Genomic DNA, 16,037 nt, shown 5'->3' with positions numbered 1-16,037 from the left:
AGGGAGTGTTTACTGAAAAAGCAAAACGTCATCTTTTTAAAATTAGCAAATACAATATGTTTCATGTATCCATTTCTTAAAAAAGAAGAGTAAGCATGGACAAATATCCAATTGTTCAAAATATTTGAAAAAAATAAACAAAAGCTCTGTTATATGACTTTTTACGATGCAAATTTGAGCATAGATGCAATTTGGGTACCCCTCACTACAGAATCATTGATGGTTTGGAGGTTAGTTCAGACCAATTTTTCTATGATTCCATATGAATTGAAAATCAAATTGGTGTACCTATACAATAAAGAAGGATACGGCTACAAAATAAACACAAAATGGAAATGTTTGTCTTGATCATAAAAAAACGCAGTTGCAAAAACTGTCAAAATAGGTGCAATTTGGGTACCGTCACGTTATACTTTTTTCTAAGAAAAAATCTTTAATTTGTCCACATTTAGAAGAAGTTTACTTATCTTTAATTGCTTGCTTCCAGGAAGCAATTCGTCGACATATTTTCCGTATGCAAAGTAACCCTCAGATCAAATTAGTTCATTTTAATTGTTAAAAATAATGTTTTCTACTGAAAATAAAAACACATAAAATTGAAATTGAATTGAATGGAATGCGATTGAGCTATACGTAGACACTTGGCATATTTTGCATGATAAATTCTTTTTGCATGCATATTTGGTCACTACACTGTACTCATTGTTAGTTTTCATTATGTTTGTTTGTCAATGTATTTGCCACAGCCAAAATTGGTTCTTGTATGTTTTGCAAATAAAGATTAACTATAATTGATTTTAATAATGTTTTATGTTTGAATAAGACCATTTAAACACGATTACTATAAAGATCAGATCCATATATGTTTGAATACAAGAAGTAATCTATTGCAATAGATTTATTATTAAACTGACATGTATTTTATATTCACATAATTGTTTGTATTTTCCTAACTAGTTTATTCATTCGGTCATTACCACTGATTTATTCCTGTAATTGTAAATGCGTTTACAAGTGCCAAAAAATGTATTGTCTATTGCCTGTATATAAAAAACCAGCTGCTGGATAACTCGGACCTGAGACTACTTACTTTAACTGTTAAAGTAGTCTCAGCTCGGACTAAAAAAGAATCGGCTTATCACAAAATCGGACTATCACAAACTCGGCCTACCGTTATTTATATGCAGAAATATAATGAACAAACTCGGACTACTTAATTGGGAAGTTAACGGTTTTTTTCTTACGTTTTAAAAATACTTTGATAGATTAACAATTATACAAATTTACGAGATAATTATAAATATTTTTGAAAAAAATAATATATAGAAATGTATTATAAAAATAAACTTAGATCCATCATTTTATTTAATAAATGTATTATATGAGCTGAATTTTATATTTTTGAACAAGGATAATTAACTTCTTTTTGAAATACTATTGTGATTTTCTCGTTTATCATGTTGATTGACAACAGATTTTTTAATGATTGCCGTGTGTGTGTATGTCAATGATTGTGTTTAACCCTTGTTGTCCATACTTAGTATATACAAACAAAGAGAAATTTAATTGACAGTGAATGACTTTTTTTTTAAATTTCACTTAAGATCACTAATATGTTATTCTTTATAAGAATGAGTTTCATTTTATCCTCAAATGCCCACTTTTTCAAAGATTTAAGAACAATTTATATTTAGCCCTGAAAAACCATCGATGTACAAATTTATTAAACTAATAAAAACAAACCATGTTAAAGAGCTGTGTAATTTAGATAAAATTATATTAAGATCTTTAAGCTTAGAACTAAAAGTAGTGTTTGTGTAAATCATGACTATAACGCCCGCTTTTCTGTCACTTAGTTTGTGTTATACATGTATGTATTGTAATTTCAATTTAAGTACTGATAATAAATTTCCAATAAAGAAACCAACCTCAATCATCATACTTATATTCTTCTGGTAGTCCGAGTTTGTTATAGTCCGATTTTGGTAGGCCGATTGTGTTATGGGCCGAGTTTTTTTTATAGTCCGATTTTGCTATAGGCCGAGTTATCATGGAATCTACAAAAAACTGTGAATTTAAGGTGGTATGGGAGTCTAAAATAAAACTGATAGAATTTGTTCATACTTTGCCAAAACGTAGTATCTATTGATATATGTTGAAAAATATAATAAAAATGATAGGTCACCGCGCATTTTTTCGAGCTAGAGGACGTGACAAAATGACAAATTTTGTATGGATTATACAGGAAAAAACACCATTTTGTGATTAGAAACTAAACAAATGATAGAATTGTTAAATACTTAAGGAAAAGATAGCTTTCAGACAATGCTTTGAGAATATCAAAAGAAAAGATAGGGTCACCGTACGTTTTTTCCGGCTAAAATACAAAATAGGAAAATTCAAACAGAATCCTTCAGAAAATGCACTTTTTTAGAGTTACCTCCCCTTAAAATGCCAATTTTAAAATATCAGATAAAAACAACCAAATATTAAATATTAATATTTATAAGTTAAAAATTCTTATAAATTAGCTCTTTTAAACTGAGACTACTATAACACATAGTAGTCTCAGTTTTAAATGAAAATTCACATTAAATATCTGCATTCCTGCATCAAATTTTGCTAACTTGATAGAAAATATGGACCTTTGGTTCTCTGTTTTTTTACAATCCAAGATGGATTTTATGTTAGAAATATTATGTCATAGTCATTATCCATATACTAGCTGTTCCCACGGCCAGTGCTGGTTAGGAGCCGAACATGAACTCGATTATTAAAGACAATTTTTGTTCATTTTAGTTCGTTGCATTATGATGTCGTTTTGGTAATTTGTTGTATGATTGCATCTCATTTTTGGCACCGCACATGGACTTCCGGTTGGAAAAAATGAAATGAATTTCAGCAAGATTTGTGTAATCCTAGGCCTTCTGGCGATGGCTCATGCGGCTTATTCTGCTGCGCAACGTAAGTCCCTACATAGGAAGTGTCAGTTACAAAACATTATTAGTTGCCCAATGGGTTATCCAACCAATGTTATGATTCTACACGCTACTGGTTACAAATGAACCTAAAAAAATAATTTTGTTTCCCCTTCATTTTCAAAGATGTTTTCTTTGTCCTTTATAAACGAATGACTAGTTGTGTTTGATAACTTTTTATCCTTTTGTCGATCCCGATTAGACATTGATTACCAAATTACTAGTCCAAATAATTATGAATTCTTCCTTGGATTATCACAGGGCTTCCATGTCTCACGCATATAGCGGGAATACGGGAAATTATTGTTTGGGGCGAATTAAACATAGTACAAAAAGACTGTCACATTCCGGAAATACTGGTTCCCGATGTAAGAAAAAGCGAGTGAACAGGAAATTTTCAATAATTAAAGACGATCACAATTATATAAACAAAATACTCTGCCGAGACTGAAGGGGAATTAAGTTTTGGCGGCCCAAGCAGACTTAGATATTGCCGGCCATCATGTCCTGCGCAGCAACGAGTTTTGCAGGACCTGCATATTTTTTTTGGCCTTGTTTGTATTTGTTTTAATATTTCTATTTTGTGAATTAATATGAGGCAGGCATTACCTGTAAATGGGGATGAAGTCTGTTTAAGTATGAATTATTTTTTTGTAACTTAAATATTTGTTAAAAAAATAAACAGAAATACCGTAACGAGGAATTATTAAAGATGAAATTGGTATTGCGTTCCTTCCTATTTTATACCAGACTGATAAATATATATTTTACTCTAAGTTTCATACAAACAAGACCAGAAAAAGGAAGAACATTGTAGATTTCTGCGCAGATGCAGGATTTTAAAACATGACATCAAAAAAATTGAATGAATTTGAGTTCATTAGTACATGTACAATGAAAATTTCGGGAAAATTTTCCTGATTTTTTTTTTTTTAATTTTTTTTTTTATAATTGATTTTTCTACTGTTATTGGGGACTTCGTCCCCATATTATACACACACAAATAAATGTATATATTTCATGTATTTGATTTACACCATATTATTCATTTCAGATCGCACATATTTACGACTTACAGAACAAGAATTTACTAGTTTACCTTTAGATGTAAGTTGTATTTATCATGTATATACTCATGATAGCACTTGTGACTTGCAGTTTTTTGATTATTGATTTATTATAAAAAAAAAAAGAATATATTTAGGCAATCACTTGAAATAAAATTGAAGTAGTTATTGTGCCTTGCTACAAATTAAATAGACCACTTTTGAGTTCATCAGTCACCGGAAAAAACTTGACAATTATACGCCCCTTTATGACGTCATTTACCAAATAGAGGGGATCGCCTGTACCCCTGCACTATTAATATTCATCAAGCGTCTTAGTAGTTGTCATTGTGCAGGATAAACTAGAAATAATGGTTGTTCTGTAGGTACTTACTGACAATTCCCTAATGACAGCAGTGCTGATTGTCAATTTTGGGAATTCAATTTGCTGAATAATTCGGACAATATAGAATTATAGTTTTTCAACCACTCTCTCAACATTGGAATGGAAGTAATGACGCCCCTAAACGCACGAATGAAATTCACTAAATCTAGAGATTTTAATGGAAATGCATCGAACTCGAAAGTTGTCTATTGGTTAAAAGATGTAAAACATATTTGCACTCACACCACATCTTCCTATATCTATTAGTAATCTTTTTTCAAATTTAAATATTTCACAATATAGCTTTTATAATTTTATCAGAGTACAAGTGGGGGATTAAACAAATTTTTTAAGTTAAACAAATTAACAGAAAGAAATTCCATACTATTCTATACTCCATTAAGATCAATCTTAAGATACAGGATTTTTTTTTATTATTTTTTAACAGAGCATGTGAACTGTAAATCTGAATCAGACATGGTAACCAATGTAATGTAGATACAGAACAAAAAAGTAAATCAAATTTCTTTTTCTATGAAGGAATGGTTTTCTAATTTGACAGTAGACTATCATGACTATATATATCCTAAAGCAAGACATTATATTTTAATACATTATTTGTTTTGGTATTTTCAGATAATTTTACAGTGTTTTGTTGGTTTAATTTTGACCTGTTATGGTGTTGTTCATATATCTGGAATATTTAAAGAAATTAGAGCAAATGCTGACCTTGATAATAAGTAAGTCAGATGTGGTATTCTTCAATTTTTCGGTTTTTAGAATGTAAAATGTCAATTATTGTAAGTTTTCATTAAAAGTAAGTCTACATGTTGTAGGAGACTATATATTATGTTTTAATTCTCATATAAACTTGCAGCCTATATAGGGCATATGAGGCTGCAAGTTTATATGAGAATTAAAACATAATATATAATTATTGAAAAGTTTGGTTCTCTGATTTATCAAATATTCAATTTTTTTTTAAATGCAACTAATTTAGTGATGGGATAATACATCTTTATAATAATATACAGTAGTCCATCCATACCATATTTGAATCATTGAAACAGATGTACAACAGAAAATATCAACATCAATAAACTTATATATATAATATACAACTATAAACTGATGTATGTTCAATTTATCATGTTTGTTAGTTTACTACTTCATGTACTTGTACCATCCTTTTTGCTTGAGGTAACGGGCCAAAGTTAGGTATATATATCTGTTTTATGTAAACAAACTTATTAATGAGACAATTGTTCTTTATTTCTTAAAACATTATGAAGTACAATTGTATTTGTTATTTTCTTGTGTACTAAAATTTTGAATATATTGATGTTTTAAGATGTGAAAAATTAATTGAAAATGGAATTAATGTCTTTTTTTATGACAAGTTTTGAAGTTCTGAAATCTACATTTTCTCATCAAATAATTCTCATTATTGAAATCTTTTTCAGATCTTGGGACATGTTAAGTAGTAGACAGTCCATGTATTCATTTAACCACCGAGGTGTAGCTTTGTACAGAGACAGAGGATAAATCCAGCATAATATACATCTACAAAAATCATTCCTTTTCCATTGGACAATTTTGATTGAAAGGAGTTAGCTATAGACTTCCATCGAAAAACAAATAACTTCAAAATGTTGTTAGTTCCCTATGATAAGTGCAAATGTACTATTAGGAAAACTAAACTACTCATTCATAGACTTGTTTATAGTCAGAATTAATATATACTTTTGTAAACAGACTTGAACTTTTATTTTCATTCAGAATCACTATTACTTTATTTGATTGTATATCTTTTATGTTAAGATCATTTTTATTGGTCAAAGATTATTATAATGATTTGAGCAATACCTGTTGTACATGTGTTGTAAACATTATTTTCATTAATGTAACTCTCTGTCATGCCTGTGGATAGTTAAATTATACTTTTTACATGTTTATCTTTACTGTTTTTCATGTTGTCCATGTGAAGTACAAGCATCATTAAACATTTTGTCATTTTGGTACAATTTTATGTAGCAATGGGGACATAAAGTGTAAATCTGATCTGTACATACGTTTTTACCAAAATTGATTTCCTTCCAAACTTAAAATTGTCTTAATCAAATGTTATGAAAGTTGCACACCAGGCTGGTTACCAAGAAAACAAAAATCAAGTTTCAATTTGTGAGATGTCACTTTTTCTTTTTGGAGTTATGTCCCTTTATTACATGTATATGGAAGCTTGAGCATCATCTTTGTACCAGGTCATTCTCCTTTTCTTAAAAATTCTTTCAAACTCTTTGTTTTGAAATAGCTATTTATTGTTAATAGAGTTTAATATTTTTCTGCTCTTCCAAGCAGTAGATGAAATTGGTTGTCCAACATTTCATTTTTTTCAATTTGTATTCTTTTCAATATTTGAACTTTACAGGACACATGAAATCAAAAGTTGCAAGCATATGGATTTAAAGTGATTGAATCATTGTCTTGAAAGTGAATAATGTTTCAGTGAAATATTTTAGTCATTGCAGTTAATGTCCCTTTAAAATAAGAAAATAAAGAATGCAACATTTCTAACTTGGCCAAATATTTGTGTTACCAAATTTCCTGTTAAACCTGAAAAACACTATGAAAACAAATCTATTTGAAAAAAAATCCAGTTGTATACAGTATAAGTATTCCACCTAACTGTCAGTTGAATATTTGAATGGTCAATATAGCAAGTAAAAATGCTTGCATATAATATGTGCCTACTAAAAAGAAAACACATGGATAGTTTGTTATACGACCGCAAATTTTGAAAAAAATTTCGTCGTATATTGCTATCACGTTGGCGTCGTCGTCGTCGTCGTCGTGGTCGTCCGAATACTTTTAGTTTTCGCACTCTAACTTTAGTAAAAGTGAATAGAAATCTATGAAATTTTAACACAAGGTTTATGACCATAAAAGGAAGGCTGGTATTGATTTTGGGAGTTTTGGTCCCAACATTTTAGGAATTAGGGGCCAAAAAGGGCCCAAATAAGCATTTTCTTGGTTTTCGCACTATAACTTTAGTTTAAGTTAATAGAAATCTATGAAATTTTGACACAAGGTTTATGACCACAAAAGAAAGGTTGGGATTGATTTTGGGAGTTTTGGTTTCAACAGTTTAGGAATTAGGGGCCAAAAAAGGGCCCAAATAAGCATTATTCTTGGTTTTTGCACAATAACTTTAGTTAAAGTAAATAGAAATCAATGAAATTTAAACACAATGTTTATGACCACAAAAGGAAGGTTGGTATTGATTTTGGGAGTTTTGGTCCCAACAGTTTAGGAATTAGGGGCCAAAAAGGGACCCAAATAAGCATTTTTCTTGGTTTTCGCACCATAGCGTTAGTATAAGTAAATAGAAATCTATGAAATTTAAACACAAGGTTTATGACTATAAAAGGAAGGTTGGTATTGATTTTGGGAGTTTTGGTCCCAACAGTTAAGGAAAAAGGGGTCCAAAGGGTCCAAAATTAAACTTTGTTTGATTTCATCAAAATTGAATAATTGGGGTTCTTTAATATGCCAATCTAACTGTGTATGTAGATTCTTAATTTTTGGTCCCGTTTTCAAATTGGTCTACATTAAGGTCCAAAGGGTCCAAAATTAAACTTAGTTTGATTTTAACAAAAATTGAAACCTTGGGGTTCTTTGATATGCTGAATCTAAAAATGTACTTAGATTTTTGATTATTGGCCCAGTTTTCAAGTTGGCCCAAATCGAGGTCCAAAATTAAACATTGTTTGATTTCATCAAAAATTGAATAATTGGGGTTCTTTGATATGCCAAATCTAACTGTGTATGTAGATTCTTAATTTTTGGTCCAGTTTTAAAATTGGTCTAAATTAAAGTGCAAAGGGTCCAAAATTAAACTAAGTTTGATTTTAACAAAAATTAAATTCTTGGGCCTCTTTGATATGCTGAATCTAAACATGTACTTAGATTTTTGATTATGGGCCCAGTTTTCAAGTTGGTCCAAATCAGGATCTAAAATTATTATATTAAGTATTGTGCAATAGCAAGTCTTTTAAATTGCACAGTATTGTGCAATGGCAAGAAATATCTAATTTCACAATATTGTGAAATAGCAAATTTTTTTTTAATTAAGAGTTATCTTTCTTTGTCCAGTATAGTAAGCAAGAAATATCTGCAAGATTTTTTTTTAATTGGAGTTATCTTTCTTTGTCCAGAATCAACTTAAATCTTTGTTATATACAATATACAATGTATATTCACTTTTTACTACCGACTGATAAATTTAAATAATCTTTACCATTCAGTGATAACAAGCAGTTTTTTTACATCTTAATATTTTATGATGTATTTAAATGAGTAGTAATTGTTGCAAACTCCATTAGAATATTTTAATTGAAATTAGTTTTGGAATAAGGGAAAGGGGGATGTGATTAAAAAATAGGGTTCAATTTTTCTCATTTGAAATTTCATAAATAAAAAGAAAATTTCTTCAAACATTTTTTTGAGAGGATTAATATTCAACAGCATAGTGAATTGCTCTAAGAGAAAACAAAAATTTTAAGTTCATTTGAATACATTCATTCTGTGTCAGAAACCTATGCTGTGTCAACTATTTAATCACAATCCAAATTTAGAGCGGAATCCAGCTTGAATGTTGTGTCCATACTTGCCCCAACCGTTCAGGGTTCAACCTTTGCGGTCGTATAAAGCTACGCCCTGCGGAGCATCTGGTTGTATTTGTAATGTGATTTTATAATAAAACTCAACTGACAATATATAAATGTTTCTTTGTTTATAATGAAATTCATTTTAATGAATAATAACAATTGTTGGAGGAGACAAGATAAAGGTGTTTTTTTTAGTCTTGAGCAATATTTTTGTTGATAATGACACCACATAATTAAAGGATAACTGTATTGTATTTTATTTATTGACCTACATAAAGTATGAGTTTTATTGAGTCGAAATAGTGATGAGCAGCAGATATTTTCATTATTAAAACCAAGTTTACATACAGTTATCTTTTCATAATGTGGTGACACAATCCACACAAAAATTGCTACCTCTATTCTAATGCTTAATAAAATAATCAGTCTGTTTTAGTCATAACATAGGTTTCAAAATTTCATTGAACCAAAATTCTGTGAAACAGGTGTCATATTCTTTCAAAATTGGCAATGAACTAGGTGCCTTCATTCATATGCCCTCTGGTCTTGCATGTTAACACCTGGCTTTTTCTGGCTTGTTGTGTGCCTCAGAATGTAGCAAAATGTACTAAAAGAAGTTTTAAGTGGCTAAATACTAACTATTTCTTGTAACTTAAACTAATAAATATTGATAAATCACTAGACTTAATAACTTGAGTCACATCAACCAGTCTCAACAATGATTGTATTACATAATACAAATTTCATATCAAAGAATGCTTCTTTTAGCAAGCAACAAAGGAAAGTTTTGACCTAACACTTGCACATAAGTACACAATTGAATACAATTTTCTATTTGATCACCAGAGGATGCTTGTTATCTGTAAAGGACACAATTCCTGGCAAGTTTAGTTTAAATGAAGACCAGAAGGATCTACACAATGTAGGTCTCAACAGTTTAAATATTGCTCTCTTTGACTTGATAACCAGATCTTGTTATTATTATAACACTTAAACTTATCAATTGTAAACTGAAAATTATCTTCATGTACCCTAAAAATATTGACCAAAGACATGTAAACTAGGTCAAGATCAGATGATTCCTACCAGATGGACTTGTTCTTTACAACCTTTCCATACACCAAATATAGTTGATCTTTTTCTTGTCAGGTTCTAGAAAGACCCAATCATGAAAACTTAACATTGAACAATACATGTATAAACAAAGTGAAGTTTAAGAACCCTGATAGACAGAACATGTACACATTACTACCGTTCTATGAACCAAAATAGGTGTCATACGTGAAACAGACAAAAATTAAAAGATGTATAATAATCCTCTAGTCAAGCATGTAGTCCTATTGGACTACACATTACATCTGCATATAATAGCATTTACAGTTATCTCTTGGAGCAACAGGGGAATAACTATAATTTAGACTGGCTTGTTACCTGTGATGCTCGATTTCCGGATTTTCATCGTTTTTTCCCACAAAGTGGATTTACATCTGTCTGAGTATAGATGTGAAAAGTATTAACCATACCCCACGGAACAAAGTTCATAGGGTATAATGTTTTTGATCAGTCTTGTTTTTGTCAATGCAACTGTTCTAAAACAACACAACAGAATTGCATGAAACCTGGAAAAAAATAAGGACGTGCAATGTTGATTTGCATACCAACAGGAAATTATGTATCATTTTTCCCCCAGGATTTATGCCACTTTGAACTTATCATTTTGGCTTAAATATACTACTGCAACAGTTTGACATCCCAACTCCTCATGACAGAATTGTATATTTTTTGTAGATAAGGTCATACTATTTACATGTAGTGTAGATTTGCATATTGACATGCGATGAAGCATTAGAGTTATGATCTTTTGAACTTCAGCCTAAATATTCTTCTTCATCAGTTTGTCATCACAACTCCTCCATCTACACAAAAATATTTCATGAAACTTTGTAGATAAGGACATGATATAGGAAATTTTGTGAATTCAAGGTTCATTTGCATTTTCAAAATACACAGAATTCAGTATTCAACAAATAATAATAAATCCAAAATACTCAACTTAAAAAACTGATGACACAGAGATGTGTCTTGTCTGTATTTAAATTTGATAGTACAATGAAAAAACTGAAATGGCAATAATTTTTCCTGTTTACTATGCAAAACATTCATAGAAAGTTAATACTTAGGGGCAGGATCAAAAACTCAGTGGAAAAGAGATATGCCAATGCTAATACAACTGCATACTAAATGCAATGGACTGATATCGGAATTGGTTTCCTTTAAACTTACCTCAACAAAAATTTTAACAAGAAAATTCCACATCTTATTTATTTTGCAAGAGTTTCTGGGTCTATGAACCATGACTTGAGGATTGTGTGGCCATATAATCTCCATGAAAATGAAAATGAGACTTGCAAATGTTAATACCAACTACTCATTTAAATACATCATACAATAAACTGTAAATAAAATGTAAAAAAACTGCTTGTTATCACTGAATGGTAAAGATTATTTAAATTTATCAGTTGGTAGTAAAAAGTGAATATACATTGTATATTGTATATAACAAAGATTTAAGTTGATTCTGGACAAAGAAAGATAACTCCAATTAAAAAAAATTCTTGCAATAAGATATTTCTTGCTTACTATTTTGGACAAAGAAAGATAACTCTAATTAAAAAAAAAATTGCTATTTCACAATATTGTGAAATTAGATATTTCTTGCCATTGCACAATACTGTGCAATTGAAAAGACTTGCTATTCCACAATACTTAATATAATAATTTTAGATCCTGATTTGGACCAACTTGAAAACTGGGCCCATAATCAAAAATCTAAGTACATGTTTAGATTCAGCATATCAAAGAGGCCCAAGAATTTAATTTTTGTTAAAATCAAACTTAGTTTAATTTTGGACTCTTTGGACCTTAATGTAGGCCAATTTGAAAACGGGACCAAAAATGAAGAATCTACATACACAGTTAGATTTGGCATATCAAAGAACCCCATTTATTCAATTTTTGATGAAATCAAAAAAGTTTAATTTTGGACCCCGATTTGGGCCAACTTGAAAACTGGGCCAATAATAAAAAATCTAAGTTCATTTTTAGATTCAGCATATCAAAGAACCCCAAGGATTCAATTTTTGTTAAAATCAAACTAAGTTTAATTTTGGACCCTTTGGACCTTAATGTAGACCAATTTGAAAACGGGACCAAAAGTTAAGAATCTACATACACAGTTAGATTCGGCATATCAAAGAACCCCAATTATTCAATTTTGATGAAATCAAACAAAGTTTAACTTTGGACCCTTAGGGCCCCTTTTTCCTAAACTGTTGGGACCAAAACTCCCAAAATCAATACCAACTTTCCTTTTATGGTCATTAACCTTGTGTTTAAATTTCATAGATTTCTATTTACTTATACTAACGTTATGGTGCGAAAACCAAGAAAAATGCTTATTTGGGTCCCTTTTTGGCCCCTAATTCCTAAACTGTTTGGATCTAAACTCCCAAAATCAATACCAATCTTCCTTTTGTGGTCATAAACATTATATTTAAATTTCATTGATTTCTATTTACTTAAACTAAAGTTATTGTGCGAAAACCCAGAATAATGCTTATTTGGGCCCTTTTCTGGCCCCTAATTCCTAAACTGTTGAAACCAAAACTCCCAAAATCAATCCCAACCTTTCTTATGTGGTCATCAACCTTGTGTCAAAATTTCATAGATTTCTATTAACTTAAACTAAAGTTATAATGCGAAAACCAAGAAAATGCTTATTTGGGCCCTTTTTGGCCCCTAATTCCTAAAATGTTGGGACCAAAACTCCCAAAATCAATACCAACCTTCCTTTTATGGTCATAAACCTTGTGTCAAAATTTCATAGATTTCTATTTACTTTTACTAAAGTTAGAGTGCGAAAACTAAAAGTATTCGGACGACGACGACGACGACGACGACGACGACGCCAACGTGATAGCAATATACGACGAAAATTTTTTCAAAATTTGTGGTCGTATAAAAAGGGGTCACAAGACATTCATTAATCTTCAGTATTAAATTCCATCGGTCATTAACAGAACAATACGGACCAGAAAACCGGTCGTTAACGAACTTTTACATGATAATGACCGGTGGGGCGTGGTTTCAGTCTGATATTGACCGTTGGGGCATGGTTTCTGTCTGATGATGACCGGTGGGGCGTGGTTTCTCTGCTAATGACCGGTAGTGCGTGGTTTATCTGTTTAGAGAGATGTACCTTTTATAAAACATGTTCCTGTTTTTGATATTATATTTAAGTTGTTGAATTGTTTATTATATTTTTTCGTTAATCATAAAATTAAAGAGAACTCGGTTAAGTTTTTATATACTGAAAAGTTGCACTAAAATGAAGGACAGTATTACTACGACTGGTCTTCACTCTTTGCCATAGAAATCGTACAACTACTCGAGTTCGCTTTAGGCGTTTTGAATTTATGAAAATTTTCCAAAACATGGTTTCTCAATGAAATAAACATAATAGTTCTTGAAAAACTGGTCATTTTCGTGATACATGGACTGCCCGTAGGACAGTGGTATTGACTGCGACAGCGACAATGACCTCGCCTTCGGCTCAGTCATTATCACTATCTTAGTCAATACCACTGTCCTGTGGGCAGTCCATATATCACGATAATGACCAGTTTTTCAAGAACTATTATATAAGTATACTAAGCAAGAGTTTCACACAATGAACCAGGGCTAAATATTCTCCATGGAAATTATGAGTGCTTATGTGAATACAACTGCATACCAAATATCACTGACCTACCACTAGTTGTTGCCCTTAAAGGACCTAATCACAAACTAATACATAACTAACATGGTCACTGCCACATATATCACCACACCTTATGTCTCCCCTCCTAAATGTAGGCGAGATGAGACAAAAACATAAAAGCCAGTAAACTTCAAAGTTCAGGTAAAAAGACCTTCATATAGTCTTTTCATGGTTCATCTGAATATACAGCATCAAAGAACTTGATGAAGATTTATGTGATACAGTCCATGAAAGAACTGGCTTTCTTTGAGATAAACAAACTAGAGGCTCCAAAGAGCCTGTGTCGCTCACCTTGGTCTATGTGAATATTAAACAAAGGAAGCAGATGGATTCATGACAAAATTGTGTTTTGGTGATGGTGATATGTTTGTAAATCTTACTTTACTAAACAGTCTTGCTGCTAACATTTATCTCTATCTATAATGAACTTGGCCCAGTAGTTTCAGTGGAAAATGTTAATAAAAATTTACAAATTTTATGAAAATTGTTAAAAATTGACTATAAAGGACAATAACTCCTTAGGGGGTCAATTGACCATTTCGGTCATGTTGACTTAATTGTAAATCTTACTTTGCTGAACATAATTGCTGTTTACAGTTTATCTCTTTCTATAATAATATTCAAGATAATAACCAAAAACAGCAAAATTTCCTTAAAATTACCTTAAAAGGGGCAGCAACCCAACAATGGGTTGTCAGATTTATCTGAAAATTGTAGGGCAGATAGATCTTCATCTGATAAACAATTTTACCCCATGTTGGATTTGCTCTAAATGCTTTGGTTTTTGAGTTATAAGCCAAAAACTGCATTTTACCCCTATGTTCTATTTTTAGCTGTGGCGGCCATCTTGATTTGATAGTCGGGTCACCGGACACATTTTTAAAACGAGATACCCCAAAGATGATTGTTGCCAAGTCTGGATTAATTTGGCCTAGTAGTTTCATAGGAGAAGATTTTTGTAAAAGATAACTAAGATTTACGAAAAATGGTTAAAAATTGACTATAAGGGCAATAACTCCTAAAGGGGTCAACTGACCATTTCGGTCATGTTGACTTATTTGTAAATCCTACTTTGCTAAACATTATTGCTGTTTACAGTTTATCTCTATCTATAATAATATTCAAGATAATAACCAAAAAACAGCAAGATTTCCTTTAAATTACCAATTCAGGGGCAGCAACCCAACAAAGGGTTGTCTAATTCGTATGGAAATTTCAGGGCAGATAGATCTTGATCTGATAAACAATTGTACCCCATGTCAAATTAGCTCTAAATGCTTTGATTTTTGAGTTATAAGCCAAAAACAGTATTTTACCCCTATGTTCTATTTTTGGCCGTGGCGGCCATTTTGTTTGGTGGACCAGGTCACCGGACACATTTTTTGAACTAGATACCCCAATAACAATTGTGGCCAAGTTTGATTGAATTTGGCCCAGTAGTTTCAGAGGAGAAGATTTTTGTAAAAGATTACTTTAATTTTAAGAAAATGGTTAAAAATTGACTATAAAGGACAACTCCTTAACGGGTCAACTGACCATTTCGGTCACGATGACTTATTTGTATATCTAACTTTGCTGAACATTATTGCTGTTTACAGTTTATCTCTATCTATAATAATATTCAAGATAATAACAAAAAATTGCAAAATTTCCACAAAATTACCAATTCAGGGGCAGCAACCCAACAACAGGTTGACCGATTCATCTGAAAATTTCAGAGCAGATAGATCTTGACCTGATAAACATTTTTACCCCATGTCAGATTTCCTCTAAATCCTTTGGTTTTTGAGTTATAAGCCAAAAACTGCATTTTACCCCTATGTTCTATTTTTAGCCGTGGCGGCCATCTTGGTTGGTTGAACGGGTCACGCCACACATTTTTTAAACTAGATACCCCAATGATGATTGTGGCCAAGTTTGGTTCAATTTGGCCCAGTAGTTTCAGAGGAGAAGATTTTTGTAAAAGTTAACAACGACGACGGACGACGACGGACGCCGGACGCAAAGTGATGGGAAAAGCTCACTTGGCCCTTCGGGCCAGGTGAGCTAAAAATAAATATTCACAAAACCTATTTTCTACTAGAAATAAATTGCAGGATTCATACAAAATGGGGCAAATGTAACACTGATTGCTTAGGAGGA

General features: G+C 31.4%; 1 protein-coding gene across 1 annotated transcript; it reads left to right on the top strand.

Annotated features, from left to right (window-relative positions):
- The first annotated feature begins 2,821 nt into the window (after positions 1–2,821).
- Positions 2,822–6,970, top strand: LOC134712471 (ER membrane protein complex subunit 5-like). Its single transcript, XM_063574044.1, has 4 exons — positions 2,822–2,964; positions 4,033–4,085; positions 5,046–5,149; positions 5,873–6,970. Exons 1-4 carry the CDS (start codon positions 2,892–2,894, stop codon positions 5,952–5,954), a joined length of 312 nt encoding a protein of 103 aa, XP_063430114.1. The 5' UTR covers positions 2,822–2,891; the 3' UTR covers positions 5,955–6,970.
- Positions 6,971–16,037: the final 9,067 nt, after the last annotated feature.

The sequence above is a fragment of the Mytilus trossulus genome, chromosome 3, assembly GCF_036588685.1.
Source record: "Mytilus trossulus isolate FHL-02 chromosome 3, PNRI_Mtr1.1.1.hap1, whole genome shotgun sequence".
Classification (NCBI taxonomy): domain Eukaryota; kingdom Metazoa; phylum Mollusca; class Bivalvia; order Mytilida; family Mytilidae; genus Mytilus; species Mytilus trossulus.
This window is presented reverse-complemented; position numbering and strand designations above follow the sequence as displayed.

Bases quoted from the DNA above. Each gene is read 5' to 3' on its own strand.
- LOC134712471 (XM_063574044.1), top strand. From the start codon at position 2,892: ATGAATTTCAGCAAGATTTGTGTAATCCTAGGCCTTCTGGCGATGGCT. The intron at 4,086-5,045 runs GTAAGTTGTATT...TGGTATTTTCAG, and splicing joins TTACTAGTTTACCTTTAGAT to ATAATTTTACAGTGTTTTGT. The intron at 5,150-5,872 runs GTAAGTCAGATG...AATCTTTTTCAG, and splicing joins AATGCTGACCTTGATAATAA to ATCTTGGGACATGTTAAGTA.